Raw genomic sequence first — 27,530 nt, 5'->3', positions numbered from 1 at the left:
ATGCAACACGTCTCACTTGGGAATGTGCAAATGGAAACTCACTGCAAACTCACAACTCACTGCTGGATAAAGGAGGTACAGAAAGATGTGCAAATCATCGTGTTGCACTACCGGAGGTCCATATGAAGATGACAGCAGATGAGTGAAATAAACTGAACGTGGTGTGCGAATCACCGATGACAGTGTCGCATTAGGTAAAAGCAAGTACTTGCTGTGATATATGGTGTGCAAATCACCAATTGTAGTGTCGCACAAAGTAGAGGCAGGTAGCAGCAGGTAACAGCTGTGAGCTGGACGATGCTGACTGGAAAATCCTGACTGATCCAAAATGGCCACCACCGAGTGTGTGACATCAGTACGCTCTCCCAAAATCCATTGCGGCAGTTTTCTTTCAGGGACAGCCGAAGAAGCAGCAGGAAGAACGAAATGGCAGCAGAAGTTCCAGAGTCTGGAACGAGGTAGGAGCGGTAGGAGCGAGTCAGGTAAGCGACTTTTGAAATGGCCGCGCCCCCCAACGGAAAAGAAGCTTCTGTGAAGAAGAAACTGGCATAAAATTTCAGACCGACCTGAATTATGTCCCAAGAGGTGGTCACAGTGTTCGGTATTCAGTAACAGCAGTCCGGTGGGCTCCAGAAGATGCAGGACAGCATAGAAGAAAGGTGAATAAAAAATTACCCCACTCCTGGTACCAATATGTAGAGGAGGGGAACGCCAAGAACTTCAGGAAACTCTGGTGTAGATCCAAACTACTATTTATTTGTAGAATAGAAATAGTAGTTCACAACAACGGAGCCCACAGCATAAGCAGTAGCAGGAGCAGGAACCAAACAGTACCTGACTAGGCAAGTATAGAATCAACAATGACATAACAGTGTTCTTAAGCATAAGATTCTAGTGAATTAAAGAAACAGTAAGAAACATAATACCACACGGCGCTGCATTTTTGTGCTGTTGGCGGCCATTGCGAGGGATGGCGAGGTGCGGCCTGCAGGAGCGGGGCCGGTGGATACGCCCACGAGCCAGCCGGAGAGCTGCGACCACGAGCGGTGCCAGTCGGAGGGCGGAGGTAACCGTGGACGACGCAGTAGCTGTGACTGGGGAGGTGAGCCCATTGGGGGTTGCGGCTGGGGGCCCCGGGGTCCACTGCCTTTATTCCTGCCACCCGGTGTATAGGCGGCTGATCCAGGCTGCGGCGGGCGGGTTGACCGCGGATCCCCGGGGCCTCGGCTGCACAGCTGGCCGCCCTTGCTTGGTGCCCCCCCCTCAGTTATTCTTCATTCCTGAGCTTGCTGTCGTGCGGGGTGCGAGCTGTGACCCCCTGCTCAGTGAATGGGCGCCTGTCAATCGGCGCGCTGTCTCGGCGGCCACTTCGGGCCGCGGCGGATGGCCTGGTGGCCTTTCATGCAGTGGCGCAGGCTGAAACCTACCGGGGTGATGTGCGGCCTTGAAGCAGCTGGGGACGGCGCGGCTTCCACGTAAAACCATCAATTTGGCTGGACGGGGCTGCTGTGGGCTGCAGGAGGTCCAATGTACATTCGGGGCGACTGCTGACAGAGTGCTGGGCTCTGTCCTATGTTGGGGCCTGGCAGGGCGAAGCCGACCAAGGGGGCCACCTTCCCTGATGATGACTTGCTGCCCCAGGGCCTCCTTCTGTGGCAGATCCCAGATGTGAGGGAGCAGCCACCATTACACAGTCCTTACCGGTAGGACACATGAGTTGGGGAGACTTAAACCGGCTCTGCTTTTTCCCTCTGCCCCTCTGCGTGGAGGTGCTGTTTGGGGTGGCTGCTGGGCCACTGCTGCCCTGGGAGGTGGCACTGTGGAGCCCAGACACACCTGGCGGTCCTCCCCCTTTGGAATACTGTGTGACTACCTGGCGGGTGCGGGTGGGGAAGGAGGGGAGAGATAGGCACCCGATAGCGGAGGTAGGAGCGCCCTGTTCACGGAAGCGGCTGTACTAGGTTCGGTGCGGCTTGCGGACGTGGTGGCTCCCCCCTGGTGACTAAGTGGAGTGCCTGTGACCCGCATTGGACAGCGCTTTGGTGGATTCTCCGGGCGTGAGAGCGGAGGCGCCGCGTCATAAACATCCCTGCGACATGGGCAAAGACAAACCTTCTGGAATGGCGGCCTAACAAAGCACGTAGGATAAGTTCACCGGGGCGGTGGCTCAAGGACCTAGCCAAGGGGATAATGACGCGACTATGCCTAACAATGCAGCGCTGTTTGCGGCTATTACGCTGTCCCGTGAGACTCTCGAGGCCAAGATTGGGGCAGTTGGATCCGACGTCATGCTCCTTCGACAGGATCTCGAAATGCCGTGCAGCGGATTACAGAGACGGAGTCCCGAATTTCGACCGTGGAGGACACGGTGACCGGCCTCCTAAACAAAGTCTCTACCCTTGAGACACTGACGAGGGGCCTGGCGACAAGGGTAGAAGACGCAGAGGGTCGCATTCGCCGCAACAATCTTCGCTTTGTTGGGTTCCCCGAGGGCTGCGAGGGTAGCAGTGTTGAAGATTTCCTGTCTAAATGGCTGCTGAACTGGCTCCCACCCGACGTGGTCTCCCCCTGCTTTATAATTGAGCGTGCACATCGGGCACTAATGCAGAAGCTGCCGCCAGGTGCACGGCCCTGACCGATCATCGCACGGCTTCTTAATTTTAAAGACGCGATACTATACTGAAACAGGCCCGTCTAAAAGAGACTCTTGTGTTTACCTCTCAACGCATCATGATCTTCCCGAATTACACTATAATGGTGCAGCAACACAGACAATCATTCGCTGAGACAAAGGCTCGTCATCGTGGCCTGAAGATTCAGTACTCCCTGCTTTTCCCTGCTCGCCTTAGAGTGGTCTACCAATCACGAACACATTTCTTTGTAACACCCGATGAGGTGTTCCACTGGACCGACGAGACTGTCAAACTCAAGCAACATACACCGCCTTGATTAGACTCTGACTCTTCCTCCGGGGGCTGTGGTCGAGACCCTCTGGGGGCGGCTGATAAGTAGCACCGCCGCTCATGCTCCAAGAAGCGCTCTAAGACTTGCAGCAAGTCTCGCTGGCGCCTCACAGACGATCAACCGAAACCTACAGCATCCTGATTGAGGCCTTGATGCACTTTACCTGCAAATTAAATGTAGTTTTGGGTTGTCAATAATGTTTGGGCTACCATGTTCACCTCTGCCATAAGACACTGCTATGCGCAGGGGATTGTTCCAGGGGATCCATTAGCTGCATGCCGCTATCACCCCCGTTGGAGGTCGGCCGCACTGCATGCCGCGATAGGTACTTCTATGTTCTTGAGGTATTGGCGTGGAGGAGGAGGGGTGGGTGGTTCATTGGGAAGTTCCTACAGTTACTACTTTTTATTAGTGCCTTTCTATTCTACATGTACAAGATCCAAGACAGGTCATTAGCGTATAGTGCACGTGCCTCCTTGTGGGACTCCTATGCCGGACACATCATGTAACCAGGTGACGTCAGGGGTAGGGAAATCAGAATTGTTATTTGGAACACTCTGGGGTCTCCTAGATAAAATTAGCTGGGGCGGTCCTGCAGCAGGCGAAACAGTACGGAGCGGATATCCTGTTCCTGCAGGAGACCCACCTATTGGGCACTAAGACACCATGCCTGGCGCGCTTGGTTTCCTACAGACATTCCACTCAGAGTCTACCAGGGGCTCCCGAGGGATGGGGATTCTTGTACATCGCGGAGCTCCCTTTCTTCACAGCAAGATTTGGTCTGACCCCCAAGAACGATACATCGTGGTCTCTGGAATGCTGTATGGGAAACCTCTTGTTCTTGGTAGTGTATATGCTCCCCCCCTCTGGCGTGGAACCTGATTGAGAGACTGTCAGCACTATAGACCGAGATCCTGACGGGCTTAAAAATAGTGGGAGGTGACTGGAATGATGTGCTGTGTCCGACACAGGACAGGTGGCGTAGTGGTGGGAGACCGGTGACGACCCGAGAATCTAAATTGCTGCCCATGATTCAGGGTATGGGTTGGACTGACACCTGGCGAGTTGTGCACCCCACTGCACAGGAATACACATACTTCTCCGGTGAGTCCGTGAGTACATGAGTCCTTTTCTCGCATCGATTACATATTCGTATCAGAAACCCATGCATTTAGATTAAAATCAGCTGAGATTCTACCGCAAGCCTCTCATATCATTCAACAGTATCTGTGCGGCTGACCTTGGGCCCGAGACACTCCTCATTTCGGTGGAGACTCTCACCTTGGCGCTTGCAGGATAAGCTATACGGGCCCCATATCCAGACATCTGTCACTGACTACTTTTCCCTTAATACAGGGACAGTAGCGCCTCCCATATCACTATGGGAGGCTATGAAGCTCACGCTCCGGGGATCGATATCGCCTTTTGTGCCGCAAGACATCAACAGCGTCGGGAGAAATTGCTACAGGTCGAAACCCGACTGATTGAACTGGAACGTAGTAGTAGGGGATCAGGGGGGAGTGCTGAGCATAGACAGTTGCTCAGTGCCCAACAAACATATGCTAGTGAGCTCTTAGATGAGGCTCAACTCTACTGGCTCGCGACCCGCAGCCTGATCTACCAGAGGGGGGACAAGTCAAGTGCCATGCTCCATCGCCTGTGTCAGCAGTCGATTCGTCCCTGGGCCATCCCAAATATACTGAACCCAGAGGGGGTGACCCTTACAGAACCTCTGCACATAGCGGGTAGCTTTGCCTCTTACCTCTCCTGTCTACTGCCACCATTGCTAAATTCATTGACGACCTCCCCCCGCTGACTCGGCCTGAAGCAGCACAGGAAGCTCTAGACGCTCCGCTGTTGATCGAAGAGCTACAAATAGCCTTGACCGATATGAGTTCCGGAAAAGCGCCTGGCCCCAACGGCTTTCCGTGCTAATTTTTCAAATACAACCAATCCCAGTTAATAAAACCGTATCTAGCAGCCCTCAATGCAGCAGCTGAAGACAGCTGCCTCCCGCGAGACTGGAGACACGCCGAAATAGTAGTTTTCCTCAAACCGGGTCGCCCACCGGAACTTCATTCGTCCTATTGCCCGATCTCACTCTTAAATGTGGAGGCTAAGCTCTTGGCCAAGGCGATCGCTAATCGCCTTGTCCCATACATTTCCGATCGTATTCATCCCGATCAGGCGGGATTCATGCCAGGCCGAGCCACGCGTCATAATATACGTAGAGCGCATGATGCAGTTGCAGCGGTGGACAAGCTGGAGGAGCCTGCAGCACTACTCGTTGCCGACATGGATAAGGCCTTCTACTCGCTAAGCTGGGTCTATCTGTTCGCCTTACTCAGTCGCTTGAACATTGGCCCTCGCCTGCTAGCTCTCATATGACTCCTATATACAGATATTTCGGCGTCCGTCAGGATCCCGGACTCCATCTCAGGCTGCTTTGCAATAGTGCAGGGCACTTGTCATGGCTGCCCCCTTTCTCCGTACTAGTTTGCCCTGGCTATGGTACCGCTAGCGGCGTGGGTTAGGATTGATGCCCAGATTCGTGGTTTCGAATGGTCGCAAGAGGTCTCCGACCGCATCACGCTATACGCGTTCTTTCTTACTCGACCCGATAGGACCGCCCCGCGTCTTCTCAGGATCAAGCAGATATTCGGAGAGAACTCAGGCTTATACATGAACGGAATTAAATCATGCCTGTGGTCCTTGCGTGGGGGAGATCGGCTGGGCGTATGGTCCCTACAGGTCACTTTGGTTTCGGATGGTTTTAAATATTTGGGGGTGTTTCTATCCACTTCTCAAACTATCTCATGGGAAAGAAATCTGGCCCACTTATGGTCTCACTTGCCGCTCTCGTTATTTGGTAGGTCAGCCATATTCAAAATGGTATCCTTGCCCCGCCTACTTTATCAGCTTCAAAACCACCCCTATCATATACGCCCGCCCGATCCGGCAACTTAACGCGATCCTTGCTCGTTTTCTTTGGGGTGGAGGAGTAGCAGGCGTGGCATTGAGAAGTTGTTTTCAATCCACTTATTGTGGAGGCATTGCCACCCCGGATGTTCAGGCCTACCATGCAGCCTCGCATATACTAGTCCTTAATGACTGGTGGTATGGCTATAGGAGAGACCCAGCATACGAGGTGGAGCGCTGGCTGATGGGAGCCGGGGCATTACATCGGATCTTATACTCTAGCCCGCTGCTTAATGTTTTGCTGCCTGCAACCAGGACGGTCTTTGGGGTATGGAAGCGAGCACGGCGCACAATGTGCTGGCGGGGTAAACTGACAAAGGAAATCCCCCTGTGGTATAGACACATTGGGTACAGTTGCACATGGGAAGAGTCTGAAATCTTTTCAGGAACTCCGGATGGAATTTCATATGCCCCACACACAATTTTACCAGTACCTCCAATTAAGACCTGCCCTCTCACTGTATCTGGTGCAACAAGATGTCATACCTGAATTTAACCCCATTGAGGCAAATGTTTTTATGGGAGACTTGGGGGATCACAAAATAACTAAGATCTATCGTACACTCGTAAACAATACCCCCAATACACTGCACAAAACACAGGACGCCTGGCAGCTGGACCTGGGCCCCCTCGACGAGGATGACTTGGTAGAGGCACTTGAGTCCCCACGTGGTGCAGCAATCGCTGCTCGCCTGCGGTTGATCCAATTCAAATACCTGCACTGGGTATTTTTCACCAGATATAGGCAGTGGCGGGATGGGTTGATCGCGTCATCCAGGTGCCTGCGATGCGATGTAGCTGAAGGTGACTTCTTTAACACTATATGGCAGTGTACGTCCCTGTCGCGGTTTTGGAGGGGAGTGGCAGCATGCCTCTCGGAGGTCTTGGGATGGGATATTCAACTCTCGCCCCGATTGTTTCAGCTTCATATAGCCGAGGGGTTGGGTGGCAATGGATATAAGCGCCATTTGTTGTTCCTAGGCTTTACGTTGGCTAAGCGCAATATCGCAAGAGTGTGGAAGAGTAAGGATTCGCCACTGGTTGCAACCTGGAAGAAAGGCCTTGACTTTTGCATGGGGCTGGAGATTCCAGTCTTTACGGTGAGAAGGTGTCCCCAGATACACTACAAGATATGGAAGCGGTGGGCCGATTACAGGGGATTAGATCTAGAACCTCCCCCTTCTGTCACTGCTGTCGAAAAGCTGTTGAGTTGATCAGGCAGTGCTGCACTATAGATATGGACTCTACCTACGTGCGTACTGATTTGCTTAGACCTAGGTCGCTGGGTGCGTCCAGCGATATTGTTATTGCACTATCGTTTGTTGTGTTAAGTTTCCTTTTAATGTGTTTATTGCATCAGCATGATTCTGCAATGTTTGAAAATGTTGAAATCAATGCTTCTTGTCATTATATACTTCTGGCGCTCTAAGGGACGCCAAATCGGTATTGGCTTTCAACAATAAAATTGGGTTGTGAAAAAAAAGTCTGCTAGATTGCCACCTTCTTGGTGTTTAGGTACCTGAGGTTTTTTCAAAGAGATGAGGTTTTTTAGACTTCTAAACAAATTTGTTGAGTAAGCGGTCTATGTTATTTAAAAACTTGTCTGAGCAGAGGATCTGAACCATATTTAGGAGATAATTGTGAATAGAAAAAAAAAACATTCGAATCGATTCTAATTTACCCAAGCACATGAGGAACTTTGCCATCCTGGAACTTTTTGACTTTTTGTATAACTAATGACTCATGTCTTACTGATTCCACCAAGTCATCATTGAACTGGAGGCCTAGTTATTTAAGAAAATTGGGTTGCCATGCCAAGACTGTGGAACCTAGAGTTTATTTGGTACTGGCCAGGTTAAGTGGACGGACCTCTAATTTGTCCCTCCTGAGAGTATAACCAGACACCAAGGAGTCGTCCTCAATTTTGGCTATACTTTCAGACATGGCTATATCGGTGTGGTTAGTCACTATCCGGATTTCGTCAGCATAATCTGCTGTTTTGAAGTGGTTGCCACCCAAATTTAGACCAATCGAATTAGAACTCTTATTGAGAGATATTAGGAACAGTTCTATGTCTACAAGGAATAAGGATTGAGACAGAGGGTATTCCTGTCTGGGGCCTTGTTTAAGTGGAAATTAGTCAGATAGGACCCTGGTGGTCCCTATTTTGGTAATGCACAAAGGGTACAGAGTTCCTCTAAAGAAGACTAAAAGAAGAGGGGGAGAGAAGAAAGATGTATGTTCATGTGTCAAGGGAATCACGTGGGCCTGGCTGTGAGTGAAGCAGGTCCTAACAAAAAAAGGGGGGAGGGTCCCTTGTTGGAACTAGGGCTCTCACACACCCAGCAAGCTAGGTGTCATGCTTCATCATATGAGCCTGCCCCTCGTCAGGTTGGCGCTGCAATACCGGGCGGGCACCCAATATTGGGGCTCTTTGGCGGGGATCTCTTGTTCCTGCCGGTGGGTGCAGTGGGGGTAAGGGGCCCTAATGTGTGTAGATGTAAGTGATAAGTGACGTGAGTGTAAAATAGGTACTGTTTGTCCACAAGCAAACTTTTATTATAGTGGTAAACAGCCTAAATAAAAAATTGATTGAGGCGGGTTTTGGAACTAGAAGTTACGACACTAGTTGTACCTGCCCTGCTCTCAATGAGATCTACATGTTTCGTGCCATAGTAGCCATAAAGGTCAGGTCACTTCTTCAGGATCAGTGTTAGAACTATCTACAATGAGTGGGTACGTGAAGAATCTACATACCTAACAGGCTTCAGCAAGATAACCTAAACCGCTAACAAGGAGGTCTTGCAGCAGTGACCGGCGGACGCGTGAGGACTCCAATTTGGGTCCAGCGTGTTCAAACGCTAAGGCTCTTCAACCTACCCCTGCCGCCGGACCTGGGATGGTGGGAGCTTGGTGGCCTCCCTATTTTGGCACAGGGATTTGAGTAGAGGGTTATAGTCATTTTTATAAAGGACTCACCTTGATTGAAGCTTGACATGGCGGCTTTCAGAAATGGCCATGCTACTTTATTGAATGCTTTTTCATCATCGAGTGCTTTGGCTGCCACAGGAGAGGATTTGGTCTCAGCTAATTGGAGGATATGCCCCAGCAGTCTAATGTTGTCATTGGTGAGTCTACCTTTGAGAAAGCCAGATTGATATGGGCCTATCAAGAAAGGTAAAATTGCTTCAATACGTTTAGCTAAGATTTTGGCATATAATTTGCAGTCTATATTAATGAGCGGTATCAGCCTAAAGTTTGTTTTTAGGGTATGTATGGTCTTTTCCTTCCTTAGGAATGAGTGCAATTATTGCTTCCAATGTAGTACCACGAGTAGTCCAAGACTTGTAATAGGTATGAAAGAGATCGAGAAGAGAGGAGTGTAGTTCCTCTGTGAATTGTTTATAGAAACGGGCGATGAGTCCGTCTTGACTGGGAGCTTTCCACAGTTTGAGGGATTTGAAGTCAGTTTGTAGTTCGGAGTGTTTGATATCCTGGTTTAGATGGTGAGGCATTGGGCATCTAGTTTGGGGAGGTTAAGTTTACTTAAGGATGCTAGGCTTTTTTATCATACTGATTTTTGTAGAAGTCCGCAAACAAATATGGAAAATTTCTAGTGCACCTAAGGGCAGGTGACCATCTCCGCATCCGCGACCACCCCGACTTTGTCCCATACGATGGTCCAGCTCTCAGGCGCACAGCTACAAGTATTCATGATCTGCGACATAGTGCACCCCTTTTCCCTAGTTTCTCTGTCCCCAGTTAGTTGACGGTTAGTTAATGGCTGCAACCCTATAGCCTCTACGATACCCCTTACAGGGGATTACTCAGATTGCACGGCCCCCAAGCGGCGAGGCGATCACTGTGCGCTCCAATAGGGCATACCCAGAGGCAGATCCCGGACACATACCTGCAGCCCAACTCAGGGTAGAGGCGAGAAGCCTGAGGGCCCACGAGATTGAGAGACCGAAAGGGATAAGACTGGGCGTTCCTGATATGTAAGCCTATATGACAATAGCGCTATCGCCTGTGCCTAAGTGTATAACTGTTTATAAATGCCAATAAAAATGTTTTACAAAAAAAAAAGTGCAGGTGACCATCTTTATTCCTGACTGGAGTCATTTGGGGGCGATATTGTTTGTGTTTTAAGTATTGAGCTAGGACTTTTCCTGCGGTGTTGCCAGCACACAATTTTATTCAATTGAATTTGGATATTTGGGTATTCAATAAGAGAGTTCCCTTCTGTATTAATATGGGCACTGGTTCCTTAAAGGCATCCCAGATTACTTGTGGGGGAGAGGGGTGGACAGTCTTCCGGTCAGTTGTCTTCAAAGAAGTTTTAAATGGCTGATTGGATTGTTTCAATGTGTGGAGGGTTTTGTAAGATGTTGGGGTTCAGTCTCCAGGATTTGTCTGTGGAGCTAGAGGTGAACCAATCCAACATTGCAAATATAGCCAAGTGGTCTGAGATCAATCTAGGTTTAATGTTAGATTCGGTGATGATTCTTGCTTAGTTGTTGGATACTAAGACATGGTCAATACTGGAGAAAGATTGGTGAGGGGAGGAGTAAAAGGTGTAGTCTATGATGTCATGGTGTTGAAGACGCAGGGAGTCGGAGACAGAGTATTTAGAACACATTTTGTGAAACCGTCTATGGGAGGTGGAGGGTCTAAATTTAGATCTCGAGCTGCAATCAACAGAAGGATCAAGTAGAAAATTGAAGTCATCCCCTATCATCAATCGAGTGTCGTTAGGGAGCCTGGCCATCAGTTCATCAATCTATTTCCAGAAATCCATGTCATTTACATTAGGGGCATAGAAGTTCAGCACATAAAACTCTTACCCTGCTTCAGACCATTTTTGGAGTAACCACCTCCCACCTTGATCTGCTAGAGTTTCTAGAACCGTGATCTTTGCTTGTTTAGTAATTACAGTGATCACCCCATTTTTTTCATTTGTGCAGGTGAGCCTATAACCTCTGATATCCAGGGTGCCTTGAGAGAGGAAATGTTGTTGATAGATAATTTAGATTCTTGTAACAAGAGTGTATCACATTTAAACTTGCATGTATTTTCAAGGATCTACCGCCTCTTAACCGGATGATTCCTCCCTTTCGTGTTCAGTGAAACAAATTTTAAGGAGTCTGTCACCATCATAGGGAAAACAGAAGGTAACAGGGTGAATAAGAGTCAGTCAAACCCACCTCAGGACGGTGTTTGAAGAACCCACAGGTGGCATGTTGAGCGTGTGTCAAAAACAAGTTCAAGCATGCACTGTGAATGATTATTAAACATGACCATAGTGTCATGCAAAAGAAGAGGCACCCAGAAAAAAGGGAAGAGAAGGCAAATAAAGAGGGGTAACATAAAAATAGAGTCCACCAACTCTTAAACCCACCCAACCCACACTTACCCACCCACCACTCCCGACCGGATATTGGTACAACGTGGAACCCACAGGTGGTAGTCACGCGTTTCCTGGTTGCCATATAAAAGATTTAGCCTAAATGGGATGGAGAAGTGTATAAATGTGTAGCGCAACTTGAGCAACATGAGTGAATGAGCAAACTTGACATTTGAGATACATGAAGGGGGAAACATCCCCCCACCACCTTATAGGAAAGCAAATGGAAGGTCGGGTACAGCGTGCTAGAAGCAAATGGCATACAGGTGTACATGTTCAGGCCAGTGTATAATCCGACATATGAATAAAATAGATATCAGGCAACGACTGGGAGCGGATACCAATGCAGTGTTCAAGAGATAGAACAAGTCAATAAACCAGTATTGTAGTCATATCAGTAATACAATTACGATTGTGTGGAGGAGAAATAAAGTCGAATTATTCTAGAAAAAGCAGGTTTTCGACTCTAAAGGACCAGCTATAAAAAAAAAGCTGTCTTACAAGGGGGTATTATTGTACCAAGAATGTTGCCAGAAGCAGGAGGAGAAATTTGTGGGGCGGCCAATTAGCATAATATAGCCACCATATGTGTGATACAGCATCATGAACCTAGCCAAATTGATGATAAAAGGAAAAGACATTTAACAATACATTATGATGTTCCTGCATTGAAGAAAAAGGTGTTCATCTCAGCTTCATGGATGTTGTCCAGGAATGATGACAGGACACAATAGTCATGGAAGAGGCATGAAGATCCTTCAAATGGGATGCGGAATATAGTAGGACCTGAAAACGAAAAGGAGATTTTCATGTTCCGAAGTCTTTTCACACTTGGACGGTGGCCTTGGACAAATCTTGTAAGATGATTATCCGGTGACCCTCCTATGCAATACATTTGTGTTTTCATATAAACACCAGGATTAGTTTGACGTGTTGGTATTGCAGGGGTTTACTTATGAACAGTCTAGGTGTGCCAGAGGTTGGAGAATGGCCAATTTGGCATGATGATACTCGATTAGTTCTCTCAAGTTCAAAACGTTTGTGAAAGGAGATATTAGTGTGTTGAGGAAGCCAGTCTTCCAGAAAGATGATGCACAAGCCATGTTTTCCTTCGCTGCCTTCGGGGAAACGAAATAAACTGATGTTACCCCTCCCTCCTGATCCTGTCCTCGAGTTCAGCGATGTCTCGTTCCATGTAGATGGATATTCGGGGATAGAGGTTTATCCTCAAGGTCACTGATGCGTTGTTCCGCTGCAGTGAGTTTGTCAGTGATTTGTGTGATGTCAGATCTCATTCCAGACACATCATGTTGCATGATATCCATTCTGATTTTCCTTGTTTGAGTCAGCTGGAGTACATCCAATAGTTTTTGGAGGATCGTATCCATTGTTTCTTTCAGTTTGGTTTTGCCTTTAATGGGGGATTCTGGGAGAGGAAGTTCTGGTTTGGTCCATTTTGTGGCTGACTTAGAGTCTTTTTCCACCATTTTGTTGCTATTGAACCCCAAGAACGAGGCGCAGAATGTAGGGAAGGAAGAGGGCCCACAAGCGTAAGTTAGGGGCTGAAAAATGTAAGTGGAGCTCGTTTTTGCAGGATTAGCGGGCTGGCACTGACCAGGTAGTCCAACAGCGACAGCGACATGTGGTAGGTTCCACAACAACCTCCAGTAGCTATCCATCAGTAGGGAGGCGACTCGGAGAAGTTGCAGCAGGCACAGAGACACTTTGCTACAACTCTGAAGCAGTGATATACCAAACCCCGGCCTGCTGATTGATGGTGATATGCAAACCAGCAACACTGATGTGGAGCAGAGGACTATAACTCATCGAGATGAGGCACCAGATGGGCTGCCATAGTATGGGTTGAGGAGCGCCTCCCTTGCAAAAGTCATGCAACAGTATTAAAGACACTCTTCAGTCCCAGATCCCAGCATTAGATTTGTGAAGGGAAGTGGAGAAAAGAATAGTTTCATCTGCAAAATGTAAAGAGAGACCTGATAGACCGAATCTGTGTAAGCAGGCAAGGAGATAGGAAACCTGCTGCAGGAGATCATACAAGTCTATCCATTCTTGCATTCAGTGAGCTTCACCTGTTTTCAGAATTGGAAACATGGTTGCTGTGATGTAGCAGAAGAAGCAATACAACTGCAGTACCTGAGGATCATCTCTTAACATGGACCATACTATACAGAATCCTGTTAGTCAAAATATGATTGAAAAACAACTGTTATCAAGTGCAAAAAACTGTGAGAGGAGTGTGGAGCATGGGGACCCAACCATTCAGGGGGCCCCAACGGCTTCCAGCCCTCCAAGGGGGGTGGGGGGGGGGCTATTCAGCCAGAAGCCAATGAATATCTGTGAAATATTAGAAGATTAGGCATGGACGACATTTTGGGGTCGCCAGGGAACACAGCTGCCACCCCAGGCTTGCCCCTTGTGACCCCAGGCACTGTTTATATGACTACTGGCCTCATAGGTGGCAATGTCAGTGCCAAGAACACAAGGGCAGCAGCTCTTTTTGGTTATCAGAACACCACCCTCCTTGTTTTCTGCCCAATTTTTATAATACTAATAGTGAGTAATACTCTTATTCAGTACTAGTGCAATAAAAATGGAGCATAATTAGCTGGGACGGGACCTCTGCTGGCAGCTGAGGCAACTAAAAAATACTTTCGAATGGGTGGCGTGTCCTGGCGCGAAGGGAAATGGCTGCCTGAGCACCGAGCTCTGTCTCCTCACCTCCGCAATCTCTTTCCTGCTCTGGACAACGTGGGTTGAAATCATCTCCGAGCAAGTCGGAAAGAATCGGAACCGTTGGGGAATGCGTTGCGACGCTTTCAGTTGCACCTTGACCTCGGATGACCTCGGAGACGTGCCGCAGACACAGTCTGCTCTACACCCGCGCTCCAGCCCCACATAGTGCGACCGGGCCATAAGTAACGATCTGGAACGATTGCAATGAGTGCTCGGCCCAAACCACGATGCAGCGCTGAATTTCTCTCTTCCCCCTCACTATGATAGCATGAGGGAATTGTAATCCTGAAGGAAGTGTAAATTACAGCCTCAAACAGTCTACTTTCAACTGTAATAATATTTAAATTACCTGATCTTTTCAACCACCCTGTGCTGTAACAAGTGAAAAAAAAAATGTGTTCGATACAAATATGCATTCAAATCTTGCTTCTGGCACACACTGTTTCGGGCAGTCACTGAGCTGTCAACTGCCTCTATATCCAGTAATGTAAACTGCAGCACCGAAGAAACAAGGCAATAAAAATGCACAAAATGTTTTATTACTTTTATAGAAATTTTTATATCTTTTGGAATTTATTGGCAAAGAAGTTATTAGTTTCCATCCAATATTTGGCCAACTGTTTTCTATTTAGCCAAATCCTTAAATATTCCTTTTACTACCTTACTACACAGTATTTAAAGAGATACCTTTATTGTACCAGTTTAAAAAAAGGGAAGTATAATGAACCAAGCTGCTATCGGCCAATATCTCTCTTAGATTCAACGGTCAAGATAGTAGGAAGGATGGGGCGTGGCCAGGAACATGGCCGGCTAGCAGCTTCTGCCGGAGCTCCGGCAGTCCGCAATGAATCCTGATGTAGATCCTGCCCTTTGACTCGCCACTGACACTGACACCGACAACCAACGCCATTCATACCCCTCGCCAAGAAGGCAAGTGCTCTCCTGTCTGAAAGCAGCTTGATACGGGGGAGACACAGACCTCTGCAACTACTGGGAGAGCCGGCAGGACGGCCCAAGATGGTGACTGAGGAAGCCTAATACGTAGGGAACAGAGCCGATCCCTAGGAAAAGAGTTGTTTTCCCCTCAACGGACGCAGGAAAAATGGTGCAAGACACCCAAGTTGGCAACACAGGCGGCGGACAGCACAGAGAACCCACCACCGTGCAAGTGAAGGTGAGAGGGACTGCAAGTGTATGGGCGACAGAGGCAGCCTCCGGATCATCTCCTTCCCCCCCCAGAAAGAACGCGCAAGGAAGAACGACTAACGGGTGCGGCTAAACCAACATTATGACAGCGGGGAGTCCAGGGCGGCAGCGGGAAGAAGTCAGGACCCCGTGGCTTCCCAGGACCCCGGGGGGACACTCTGCCGGAGAGAAGAGCCCGAAGCGAGAGCGTTGCAGATCCCGCTGGATCACAGACAGTGGGGGAGATGGGCAGAAGGCCCTGGCAGAGCGACGGGAGGCTCCAAGTCATGGGACAAGTGCTCAACACCGTGCACTCGCAGGTGAGAGGGGCTGCGAGTGGAGGGGTGACAGAGGCAGTCTTGGGATCCCCCCCGAGAAAGCATACGTGAGGAGAGACGACCCACTGAGGCGGCTTAAAAGCAGCACGACAGCGGGGATTACGGGGTGGCAGAGGAACCCCATGGCTTCCCTGATCCCCCAGTGAGACGTAGGACTCCATCGGAGAGCCCAGAGCAAGAGTGTTGCAGTCCCTACCGGAGCCCAGATGGCAGGGAGTTGGAATGAAAGCCCTGGAAGAAGTGACGGGAGGCCCCAAACAAGAATGCCGTGGGATAAGTGCTTGGGGCACCGCAAATAGACAGGAGAGCCAGCGGATTGGCGAGTTATCCCTAGCTAGAAGGGGAAACCTGACGTGAACCAGCATCCGAATAGAGGACTGGGGGCCTCAATGGACACCCGCTGACTAAGAGCGGCAAGTATAACCCGCCAATACTACGCCGCAGCGAGAGGCGCCTTGGGAGGTGACAATCCATTTGACATACTCATAACTAGCGACCACCAAGTGCGAGGTGGAGAGGAAACTAACAGACATTGAAGGGGGAGTGATAAGAGGAGGTGGGGCCCTGTGGGCGCAGTCCAAAAGACGGTGCATGAACCAACTCCCAGTGACGGTAGAAGACACCCCTGCGGCGCCTGAAAGCCACCTCTGGGATAGAACGCCCACACTTCCCCCAACACTTCAAAGACTCCAGAATTCGAGAGACAGTGGGGAACCCGCCACGGCCTCCAGTGGTAAGAACTCAGACATGACTACAGCTCACTAAGGATATCTACCCACAGCAAGAAGTGGCCACGCACTAGGGCAGGCAGAAGACAACGGGGGAGAGGAAAGCAGTGGAACCTCAGAGCACGCCGCCTCTACAGGCCAAAGATGGTGAGAGACAAGGATCACAAAACCACAAAACAGAGCAAGATGGACAAATATACAAAAGCATTGCCCCATCCACCTGAGACGGCAGGGGAGCCCCCAGTGTCACCCGACAACGCGACCCTCCAACAGGCGATTCACGTCTCCAGAGAGGCCATCGAGGGGAAGATGGCAGAAATCCGCTCGGAAGTGACCCTCATGCGCCAAGATATGCCCAACATCTCAGAGAGAATAACTCAGACCACGCATCCCATCTTGGAGGGGAAGACACGTCGCATACTTTAAAATCAGAAGTCTCCAATAGCCCTGAAGGAGGTGTACTGGAAAGTAGACAACGCTGAAAACAGGGCACGCAGGAACAACCAGTGCTTTATTGGATTCCCGAGGGGTGCAGAGGATCAGACCCCAGAGCTTTCCTGATGTCATGGCTCAGAGACTCCCTCCCGGCTGGGCAGTTCTAACCCTGCTTCCTCATCGAGAGAGCTCACAGGATGCCTAACGCACAGCCGCCACCTGGGGTCCTCTGCGACCTCGGATCGCCCGATTCCTCAACTTCCAGGATCGAGACCTAGTCCTTCGAGAGCTGAGGCATATAGGAGAAATTAAATACCCCAACACAAAAATAATGGCCTTTCCTGATTACTCCTGAGAGGTACAGAAGATAAGATGAATATTTGACTCTGGTAAAGTGAAATTGAGAGCCCTTCAACTTCAGTATATGTTGCTCTTTTCAGCTAAGTTAAAGGTCATCTTTCACGGTACCAGTTTCTTCCTCCAGACCCCAGAGGAAGCGTGGGGGTGGATTGAGGAACATCCCCCCCTGCGAAGGGGAATAAGGGCCACAGGGTTAACATACACAGACACCTGGAAACTGCATGACCCTAAGCGAAGGAGAGAGAAAAGCAGAAGTTGCCTATGGAAAAGCACAGAGCACGCACGGGGACACCACCCAAAGGAATACTCGCATGCTGGAAAGAACACAACCATCTGACTCAGAAGAAGACTCCATGCGGTAAAAAAGCAGCAAGAAGCAGTCTAACTGAAGGTAGAGCAATACCACCGAGCCCTCCGACAAGGAATACTCAGATGACTCGGACAGTGATCATCCGCTCCTCCAAAGCATAAATCTTATGGAGAAAATGGCTCCGGGACACGAGAAAAAAAGACCTTACAACAGAGATCTGGCAAGAGTGGCAACGAAGGTTGAGATGCAGGACTAGCCAGGGGCAGAAGGGGACTATAGAGCGGCTAAGGAACCCCCAGACAGTATCACGTTAAGCCCACTTAATAATATTAATAATAATACAGAAGCTTATAAAGCGCGACAGCTACCCCAAACAGGGGCGAAAGACTTGTTTTGTTGCCATATCCTTTTGTTTTACCATAGATAAGTAAGGGGAGGGGTGGGAGCACAGACCTCTCAGGCTACACATATGCCATGGTTGTCAGGTTGACTGTCGAACGGATGGACTTGGGACCTGAGAGAGTGTGGGGAGGGCGGGTGAGTTGGGGGCAAAAGGATACTTTAAAATATTTAAAAGCAAGTTCTTTTCGTTCTCAGCCAGTTATGGAGGTCACAGAGCCGCAGACAGATACAAGGAAAGGGAGGCAAACAGAGAATCTCCCGAGTAAGGAAGAGCGAGAGACACACACGCATAATGGATGAGAGGGGTCATACAGTAATAACGTGGAATGTAAACGGGCTAGAGAATAAGATTAAGAGGGGACTGGTCACCAGATACTTTAAAAGGCTCAAGCATGACATTATCCTATTAAAGGAGAACCACCTGGCAGGCATGCCCCGCACATAACTCGGAAGGGGGTCATACACCACACTTGCACATGCAGAATTCTCCACTAGAGCAAGGGGAGTTGCCATACTAATTACGAAGACTCCTCTCTTTCGCACGGCCAAAATATGGTCAGACCCCAATGGCACCTTTGTCGCAGTACAGTGAACTTAGGGATGAGGGGAACTGACCTTGATTAGCGTTTATGCCCCACCCTGATTGCTAAATCAAACACTTGAGGCAGTGGCAGGCATACTGTTGGAGTCCGGGCCCTCCACACATATTATTGGAGGCGACTTCAACAACGTAATCGATCTAGGCCTAGACCGAACGCACGTGACTATAGGTTGATGCAAACCCACCCCGCAGCCCGAATGTGTGTGCTCTGTGGGACTGACTGACCTCTGACGCCACCAACACCCAGTTGACCGTACCTACTCATATTTCTCAGGAGCCCACCAGGTTTTTTCCAGACTTGACTATCTCTTCGCCCCGGCAGGTGAGATGCAGAAAAAGTGGAATACCTGGCAAGGGGAATATCTTATCACTCACCCCTCTGGTTAACGGTGGGAGGAAGAGGTCCCAGAACGAGGCAAGAATGGAGATTAAACGCTTGGGAGGTATGTGATACACAGGTTCTTAGTGAGATCCGAATAAAACTGAGCTTTACTTTAGCGAAAACGAGGGCTCAGTGTCTTCAGTGGTTACATTATGGGAGGCATACAAGACTGTGCTGCGAGACAAAGTACAGAACATAATAGCACACAAACAAGGTGAGGAGACCCGCCTAGTCAGAACCTGGAATGGAAGCTCTGGGAACTTGAGAAAAACATAGGCCCGGATACTGACATGACGCTGCTTCGCCATATAACAATTGCGAGTAGAGAATTCCGAGCCCTGACAGAACGAGAGGTGCAAACCCAAATCCAGGCCACACACCACCGACCATATGAGTCCGGAGATAGGGCAGGGAAATTATTGGCCTGGCTGGGCAGGAAAGAGAAAGAGGTGAGATGGGTGGCTATGATACACGAAAAAGAAGCGGTCCATGTAACGGCAGCCGACATAGCAGGGGCTTTTGCCCACTATTACACAAAGCTATATGGTGCCAGACCACTGGCCGAAGAGTCACAGATAAAAGATTACCTGAGTGGCATAGACCCCCACCTTGGTCGGGAAGACCGAGAAGCCCTTGATAAAGATCTCACTCTGACATAAGTCCTAGAAGCAATCAATAGACAAAAGTCCGGAAAAACCCTGAGTCCTAACAGACTGCCGGCGGAGCTCTTTAAACGTACTGCCAGCCTACTAGGCCCGCACCTTCTAAATATGCACCAAGCGGTGCGTGAAGAAGGGTCTCTTCCCTCGGATCTCTGCAATGCAACTATAGTAGTGATTCCTAAACCGGGGAAGCCTCCCACTGACTGTGGGTCATACCGCCCAATATCATTACTCAACGTTGATACTAAAATCCTGGCCTCCATCTTGGCAGCATGCCTGTTGCCAGTGATTACCTCCCTCGTCCATCATGACCAATCCAGCTTCATGCCCAGGCACACTACGCGCGTCAATCTCTGTCGATTGGCCAATTGGTTAGACGCAGTAAAGAATACGCTCACACCGCACTTGTTTCTTTCCCTAGACGCTGAGAACTTTGATGCGATTCATTGGCCATTTATGCGTCAAGCCCTGGTAAAGTTCAGACTAGGACCGGGCTTCCTGACGTGGGTAGAACTGCTTGACACCAACCCGAGAGCAAGAGTCCGAGTAAACGGGGCAACGTCGGTAGACTTCCCAGTGCGGCGAGGCACCAGACAGGGATGTCCTCTGTACCCATTGCTTTTCGCGTTAACCCTGGAACCACTGGCTTGTTTGATCAGAATGCAGCCTGAGCTAAGGGGGTTTAAAGACGATATGGGTTATCTCAGAGACAAAAGGATTTCTCTATACGCACACAACATCCTGCTCCATGTAACTACCCCTGAGGCGACACTTCTAATGATGCTGCAATTGTTTGAGGACTACGTCAGCCAGGCGGGATATAATATAAACAGGGACAAGTCAAGCCTGTATCCCATAGGGGGAACCCTAGACCTGCATGACATACAGGGATGTCTTCACATAGCCAGGGAAGGATTCCACTACCAGGAACTCTACATATCCACTAATGATGAGGCTTGTCTACAACATAACATTAAGCGGGTCCTTGCAAAATTCCGTTAAGATGTGGGAAGATAGAGATGACTGCCCTTGACTTTTCTTGAAGGGCCACCATGTATAAAATTATAACACTCCCTAAACTACTTTATATTCTGCAGAACACCTATAACAAAGTCCCAGAGGCAATCTTTAAAGCCACCAATGCGGAACTCCACCTGCTTTTATGGAACAGGGCCTACCCACGAGTGTCATTACAGACATTGCAACGTAACAGGTACAACGGAGGGACACCCCTGCCCGTTATACAGTCCTACTACAGGGCTGCTCACCTCATCACAATTAATGAATGGGGTCACGCTCCAGGGGGTCACCCCACATATGCCCTAGAAAGGCTCCAATTTCAGAAACACACACACCTTCACTCTCTCTACGGTGGTGCAGGAGTCCGCGGCCTGTTGCCCGTGACACAGAGGACCATTGAAGCATGGAAAGGAGCGGAACGGCAGATGGGTTGGGACAAAAAACTGACTAGGGAAACCCCACTTTGGGAGGGCAGGAGACTACCGGAAATAAATGGGCTTCAGGGCTTCAAACAATGGGACTTACTCAGGATTATCAACCTGGGCGATGTCATAAGAGACGGCGACATAACCCCTTTTTCAGTACTCCAAGCTGAATACCACTTAAAAAACACCCAGAGATACAAATACCTACAACTGAAACACGCATGGAAGGCGGCGGATATAGACACCATGGACATCCCCGACTACGCACCACTAGAGGGCAGACTACTACAAAAGGAAATGCTGAATAAAGCTGTCTCATGGACGTACAAAACCCTAATCAATAACATCCCTGACAACCTGGGCACACTCATGTCAAAATGGGAAGCTACCACAGGTCCACTGGAAGACATTGGCTGGGAGGGGGCCCTAATACAACCAAGAGAGGTGGCAATTAAGCTATTATTGTGATTGATACAATTCAAGGTCCTCCACAGAGTATACTTTGATAGGGCACAGTTGCACACTATGGGGAGGATGGAGACACCCAACTGCCTACGCTGCAAAATAGATAGGGGTACACAGATACATACGCTATGGGAATGTCCTCATATTAAAACCTACTGGTCCAGGATAATAAAAGAACTGAATGAAATTCTGGGGGCACAAGTTTCTATGGAACCCAAATACTTACTACTGGGCATTTCGACGGACAAAGACCTTCCCCGCCACAACCTCCTTCTATACAACCTAGGACTGATAGTTGCCAATAGGGACATAGCCTGATACTGGGGAGCCCCAGGTATACCCACTCTGGCAGAATGGAGGGTGTGCATGAATTTGTACATGGGGGCAGAGAGGGTGACGTATAAAGCTAGAGGATGCCCCAAAAAGTTAACCAAGATTTGGAACCCATGGCTGACCTACTATGGGTTGGAAATAGAGGAGATAGAGACAAACAGACCTCATCTTCGTACACAGGATTAGGGGTCAACCGACAGACCTCCCCTTCCACCGAGGGCGCACCACCAGAAGGGACTAAGGGGCACATGCATCAAGGTAGGCTTTTCCGATTCCTTAATTGCGGTTATTAAGGAATCGCAATTAAGGAATCGCAAAAGCCTATGCATGTAGGAATCGCTAAATAAATAGCACTTCCTAAAAATTCCTTAAATGTGACTCGCAAATTGCAAGTCGCAATTAAGGAATGGCTTTCCATTCATTCCTATGGGCCTATAGGCCCATAGGAATGAATGGGAATTGAATGCGCAATTTGCGAGTACCCAACAGGTACTCGCAAATTACGCATGCAATTTCAAGGGTGCAAGGGTGCCAAAAGGACACCCTGTTGCACCCCTGAAATTGTAATGTGAACACATGTTGCAAACACACATGCCCCAAGGGCATGTATGTGTGTAATCAGGAACTTTGAAAAATGCACTTTAGTGCATTTTTCAAATTTTTGCAAATTACCATCAAGTACAAATCGATGGTAATTTGCGACCCCTATTTGCGGAATCGCTATTTGCGATATAATCATGCATTCCATTCAGGGAATTGCAATTTGCGAATTCCCTAAATGCAATCGCAATTAAATAATCGCTATTTTTGTGATTTCTCAAAATGCGATTTTTGCATGTGGGATGATGCATCCAAAATGCAAAAATACCGGTCGCAAAGGGGCAGAATCTGCTAATCTGCCCGTTTGCGACCAGTTTTTCGCTTGATGCATGTGGCCATTAGTCTTGGAACTGGGATAGGGGAGGGAGGTGGGATTCCCCTCTTAAAGGGTGTAAACATGCCAATGCCTCCCGATCACTGATCATTTAAGTCAACAACGTATTGTTTATTAACCACGAAAATGGGCTAAGGAGAGGGATTGGATTCCTCTACTAAAATGAATGCACATACCAACGCCTCCTGTCTATTGATCATTTGAATTAACAATGGAATGTTTTCTGCGTGCGGAACTTACTTACTATTGTACTGGCTGAATTTATACAAATGAAAACAGTTTAAAAAAAAAGAAAGTAGGAAGGATTATTTTGGAATGACTGACTTCCCGAGTTGTGGATAAGGGTGTTATTTCCAAACTGCACATTGAGTTTTGAACTGGTTTAGGGACATTGAAAAAATTACTTAATTTATATCTCACGAACGTTAAATACACCATTGCGAAGCAGGGGTCCATTTTCTTTTGTAGCTTTCAAAGACCTCTCCTGCACACTTCATTGCATAATGAGGGCCACTTTGAGGGCAAAACTGGAGATAATTGGAGTTGATAAGGGGCTTTTGGGATTTTTGAGGGCTCTACATTACGACCTCTCTGCTGCAGTTAGGAATGGGGAAAAAAGAGAGTGCACGGACCTGTTTGTCACAGATAGGGGGATACGCAAAGTGTATGTGCTCACCCCAATCCTCTTTTTGTAATACATTATCGAGGTTAGATGTGGCATTGATGGCCAAGGGCGTAGACGCCACAGTCATAAAAAATAAGGCTATCCCAGCATTGACATATGCGGATGATGCCGTCTTGAATTCAAGGAGCCCTTGGGAGCTCAAAATCTTAATGGATGGTTATACTCACTTTATGGCAAAGTTGGAAGTGAACTTCAACAAAACCTACACAATGGCTTGTGGTCTAAGGAACCCTAAAATGTGGCCACTATCCATAGGAGATAAGCCCATATTAAGAACGTGAGTTTTTGTACTTGCTGGGTCACCTTTGATTAGAGTGGCACCTGGTCCTCATGTATAGCTACAGTCGGAACACTTTTTACGCACCACGTTGGATTCATAACCTCTGCTATTGGTAAGAAGCCAATTGACTCTTTTCTAGAAATTTACAGGAGGAAGTTTCTTCCATTCTTAGCCTATCGGTCTGGCTTATGGGGCCTTCACACATAAAACATTAGTACTCTTCAGGGTGAGGAAAATAGAGTCAGCAGAAGAATTTTAGACCGCCCAACTAGCTGTCCCTCTTTTATAATGCATGAGGAATTAGGGCTCGATTATGTTGAAGATCTAGCACTCTTGCTGTTCTGGTGCTCAGTTTAGAGCAACCCCCAAACACTGTTCAATAGAGACGTTATTGAGGATTGCTTGTCTTGTGATAGAGGTCTTCAAATTCCCTGGTTGGAGTATATTAAGATGTGCACCTCCCTGGACAGGCCATTTAATTTTTCTGGGCCTGCCAAAAGATGAAAGATCCTGGATCAAAAAATCTTTTCTGTAATATAGACAGCATGAATTTCATGTGGCTGAGTTAATTAAAACCTGTAATAAGGAATACATCCTTATTCAAACTACATCAGGGTTAAAGCGTAATAGGATTTTTTGTATTCTGCTCTTGGTATAGGAACTTTTCTAACCAGCTATAGATTGGGGATTATTAAATGGCAGCTAGGCTTTCCCCTTGAGCAGATTGGTTGCTGATCTATTCTTCTCTGCCCATGTGATGAAATTTTCCTGCAGAGTCTGCTCCATTTTATATTATTCTGCCGAATGTACTCGTATTTTACTAATCGTTTTTATATCTCACTATTGAAAGGTTCAGGGTTGATCAAATGTAGACTGGTCTTATTGTATTTGCAGAAGTTGAGCACACTAGCAATTTATGATAGTGTTAGTTTCTTTCTTAAAATATTTCTATGTGTAAGAAATGAAATGTTTTTTTTTATAACACAGGAAGGGTGATTTAGCCATCTTATTGTCATATGTCTGGTTTTTATGAACGTATTAATTTTAATTCTGACTGTTTTATCATGTGATTTTTATAATGTATTACTTTTATGATCATCATATAATTTTCGAATAAAGCTTATTGTATCTTAAAGAGATACTGATATACTTAAGCACTTACCCAAGAGACAGAGGTAGTTTGGCTCCGCTAATCTGGAGAATTTAGTAGACTGGTTTAAGATGTTGTACAGTTCTCTTGGCTCACACATGACAATGCCAGCCGTTTTTCTGAAGGAAATCAAAGGAAAAACAGCTGAAAATGAATTTACTGTGGCTAATTAATACCAATGCTTATTAGATGTCTACAGGTGTTTCACACTATAAAATGTCTCAAAATGAATTCAAAACTGAACTTTAACCATTTCTTATTTCTTATTTAGTTGACAGGCATCAGGACTTAGGGGGGAGATGGAGGTACTGGTTAGGTTCACCCTCCAATTTACATGTAGTTCACAAAAAATCTGTAAATGTCAGATCCAAAAAACCTAACCAAGGGAATGGGGATTCCGCTGAATGCGCAACAAAACAAGATCCCTGTCCAAAGAAAATAAAATTATTTTCTTGAGTCCCCTCACTCCCCCAGGGTTGCTCCTAGGTGACATGCTTCATCATTGGGGCCATCCCAAACAGCTGCTGCTTGGGGCGTACTGCGACTTGAGGAACTACGTAGGAGCACTTTTTTGGTGAAGAAATGTGTAGAACAGTGTTCGTGGAGTGGTGAAAGTGATGTTAAAAATACCTAGCTAGTGAGCTAATATTTTATTCTCGCTCCTAGTTGGTATGGATAAAAAGGGGGTTATATCGTCGGGAAAATATATAACTATTATGTGTATACAGTCCCTAATATTCAGTCGACATGTTTCACCAAATACATTGAAACACATAAACTTTGTCCTTCAAAAACCTTTAGCTCTGTGATTTCAAACTAAATTGGGTAAATCTTAAAGGTAATCATGTCCTTTCATTCTAGAAACGTATAACTCAAAACACTGTAAGCAGTTTTCAAATGACCTGTTGCATCAACAATGTCTCCTGCGTGATATTTGGTTGTGTACCCCTGCCCAAGTGCCTGACTGCATGTATATCCTAAGTTTTATTTTTGGCCATGGTGTCAGGTTAATCTAGCAAGAGTGCTGAAACATGGGCCTGTCCCTGATAATGGGAGGTTCCGAACCTGTCCTGTGACCTGGAGGAGCTCACCAAGTGTACCCTCAACATGATACAGTCCGCAGAATTCAGTGTAAATTACTAGACATCCTAGTGGCGTAAGCTTAGGTATATACCTGTTGGTGGGGGAGAAACAAATGAGGGCGATAGCAACATGGAGCGTGGGCAGGGGGGTATTTAGAATGGTGAGGGAAGCACACAAGGAAGACAGCTGGAAAATATATGCAATGCCATGGAGTTCTTACCCAAAATGAAAAGGTAGTTACCGAAAAGTGAGCTGTGGAAGGAGTCAAGTCAGCTAATCAAAAATATGGTAAAGAGACTATTCTCCATGGGAGGGGCAAACATAAGAAAAAGGCAAGCCACTGAATAAAAAGAAAGCCAGTGAAGCCAACCAATGTTAAGGAAGGGGCGAGCTGTAAGTCCTTGGTCAGCCAACAATAGCTCCTTTGCAACCATGTTAGGTGAGATCTAAAAAGGAAGTGTTTGGCAAACTTCTCGTATAGTTTTTATTTATTGTTGTTTTCGCACAACAAGCCAAAAACTTGTGCATTGGTATTACAGGAGTGAGATAAGGGCAAGCGTGCACATTATGCTTAACAATCTCCTTCCACATTCAGAGGCTGTACCATCCTGCAGACATAGCTTCTACTGCCCAACAGTACACTGAGTGCCTGCATGATCATTTGTGGACTGATACCTAATACTGCTTAACAGCATATTTGGTGTCCATCAGAAGCATCTCACAGATCACGTGTGGGCTGTAAACTTTTCATGCTTAAGAGCACAACTGAGGATTGCTAGGCTCTCATACCCACAGAAATCCTTCTAGTAAAACTGAGGGATGGGCAGATGTTTGCTGTAAAAACCTTGGCTGACTGAAAGCATCACTGATGAAGGCAACTTGCATTTGTGTGTGTGCAGAAGCATGCACTGATACTGCCCATGGTGTTTCCCTGTTTTGATTGTAAGGGAAGTTTGAGCTGAGATTTATTTTATTGAGATCTATTGTCACTACAACTAATCCTATAGTACAAGGGCACCATACTTTACAATTGTAGAAACAGTTTGTGGCTACGTGATGGGATCTGATCCCAAGAGGTGTATGAGCAGTGGACCTGAAATGTCCTTCGGGTGAGACATGGTGTGTTGGAATGAGAAGTAGCTCTCGATAATGTAGCTGTCAAAAGCTGCATCAGTTAATCAATCCTTGTATTTGAGAAGTAGTCCAAGCGGCCATACCAGTGCTATTCTGCAGTTTGCCAGTAGCAACAGAATTGCTGTCAATCGTTTAACTTGTTTCAGTACATCAGTAAAGAAACCCATCAAGGCTACAATGGAGAGAGTTCAATATGAGTTCGAACGACTTTGGAAATTGTATTGAACACCTCCCTCCAGAAGCCCTGGAGCAGGGCTACACCATATGAATGAAATCAATATATATATATATATATATATATATATATATATATATATATATATATATATATATATATATATATATATATTACCTACTGGCGGTCGCCAGTAGGTAGTTATAGTTAGGACCCTCTTACCATAGGAAATCCGCAACATTCTATTTTGAATAACTTTGGCGCCGGTCGACGAATCCTCGCCAAATTTTCAAACTAGGTGGGGCGCTGCGCTCCGCTCCTACCCTGAAAGTCTCGGGGGGA

General features: G+C 47.4%; 1 protein-coding gene across 2 annotated transcripts in view; it reads right to left on the bottom strand.

Moving 5' to 3' along the window:
• The window catches only part of STYXL1 (serine/threonine/tyrosine interacting like 1), a 248,182-nt gene that overhangs the window by 174,135 nt on the left and 46,517 nt on the right, over nt 1–27,530 (bottom strand). The window contains exon 2 of one of the 2 annotated variants that reach the window (XM_085646928.1): nt 24,809–24,915. The exons of the other annotated variant lie outside the window; for it this stretch is intronic. Coding sequence (XP_085503054.1) covers nt 24,809–24,915 — 107 coding nt within the window. The remainder of the gene's footprint in view (nt 1–24,808; nt 24,916–27,530) is intronic. 2 annotated transcript variants of the gene reach the window in all.

The sequence above is a fragment of the Triturus cristatus genome, chromosome 3_2 (genome assembly GCF_964204655.1).
Source record: "Triturus cristatus chromosome 3_2, aTriCri1.1, whole genome shotgun sequence".
Classification (NCBI taxonomy): domain Eukaryota; kingdom Metazoa; phylum Chordata; class Amphibia; order Caudata; family Salamandridae; genus Triturus; species Triturus cristatus.
Note: the sequence above shows the minus strand (reverse complement) of the source record. Positions and strands in the feature narration are given on the sequence as shown.